Genomic DNA, 754 nt, shown 5'->3' with positions numbered 1-754 from the left:
CCCCCCCTCCTCTCCCGGACCCGCCCTCGTCGAGAGGACAACAACAACAACCGTATCGGTTACAGGGATTTAATTTGGCAGACGCGGCTCTTCCAGCTCCTTTTCTATAACCCCGTATGGTATTATAGGATGTATCTATAGTAATAACAAACAATAATCCTTGTGACTCACCGACGTGTTTCCTCTCTTTGCAGACGAGAACCGAGACATCAACGGCCACCCCGAGGACGACATCAAGCGGCAGAGGTCGCAGTACAACGGCGACCAGCTCTACTCGAACGTGAGTGATCAGTTTACACGAAAAAAAATCGTTACCCGTGTAGCTAAACCCGGCTAAACCGGTAACTAACCGACAGAAAATTGTTTATAAACAACTATAGTTGTGGAGATAAAAATTAAGCTATGCTTAGGTATACATAGCCAAATTTTTAGTTGGATAATTAGCTAAACAATAATTTGTTGCCGCCTTTTTTAACTGTTGTTCAGCTGCAGCCATTTTCTTTTTTTTGTTTTTGTGCAACCTGAGCTCATTTAACTGTTATATTCTCTGTTGCAGCTCTGGTCCGGCAAGTGGAGCCTGAAGGACGAGCACAAGCTGCTGTCGGAGCTGGGCGCGGGCGGCGGCGGCGGCAACGCCAACACCTCGCCGTACTACGACCCGCACTCGTTCGCCGCGGGCGCGCCCGCCACGGACATCTACGACTCGCTCCAGCCCGGCCTGCAGCAGCAGTACAGCACCAGCTCGTTAGGTGAG

General features: G+C 50.3%; 1 protein-coding gene across 1 annotated transcript in view; it reads left to right on the top strand.

Annotated features, from left to right (window-relative positions):
- The window catches only part of LOC113212089 (uncharacterized), a 14,233-nt gene that overhangs the window by 568 nt on the left and 12,911 nt on the right, over positions 1–754 (top strand). The window contains exons 2-3 of the mRNA XM_052266322.1: positions 195–280; positions 557–749. Of these exons, the coding sequence (XP_052122282.1) occupies positions 195–280; positions 557–749 (279 nt within the window). The remainder of the gene's footprint in view (positions 1–194; positions 281–556; positions 750–754) is intronic.

The sequence above is a fragment of the Frankliniella occidentalis genome, unplaced genomic scaffold, assembly GCF_000697945.3.
Source record: "Frankliniella occidentalis isolate FOCC.00 unplaced genomic scaffold, Focc_3.1 Scaffold37, whole genome shotgun sequence".
NCBI classification, from domain to species: domain Eukaryota; kingdom Metazoa; phylum Arthropoda; class Insecta; order Thysanoptera; family Thripidae; genus Frankliniella; species Frankliniella occidentalis.
Note: the sequence above shows the minus strand (reverse complement) of the source record. Positions and strands in the feature narration are given on the sequence as shown.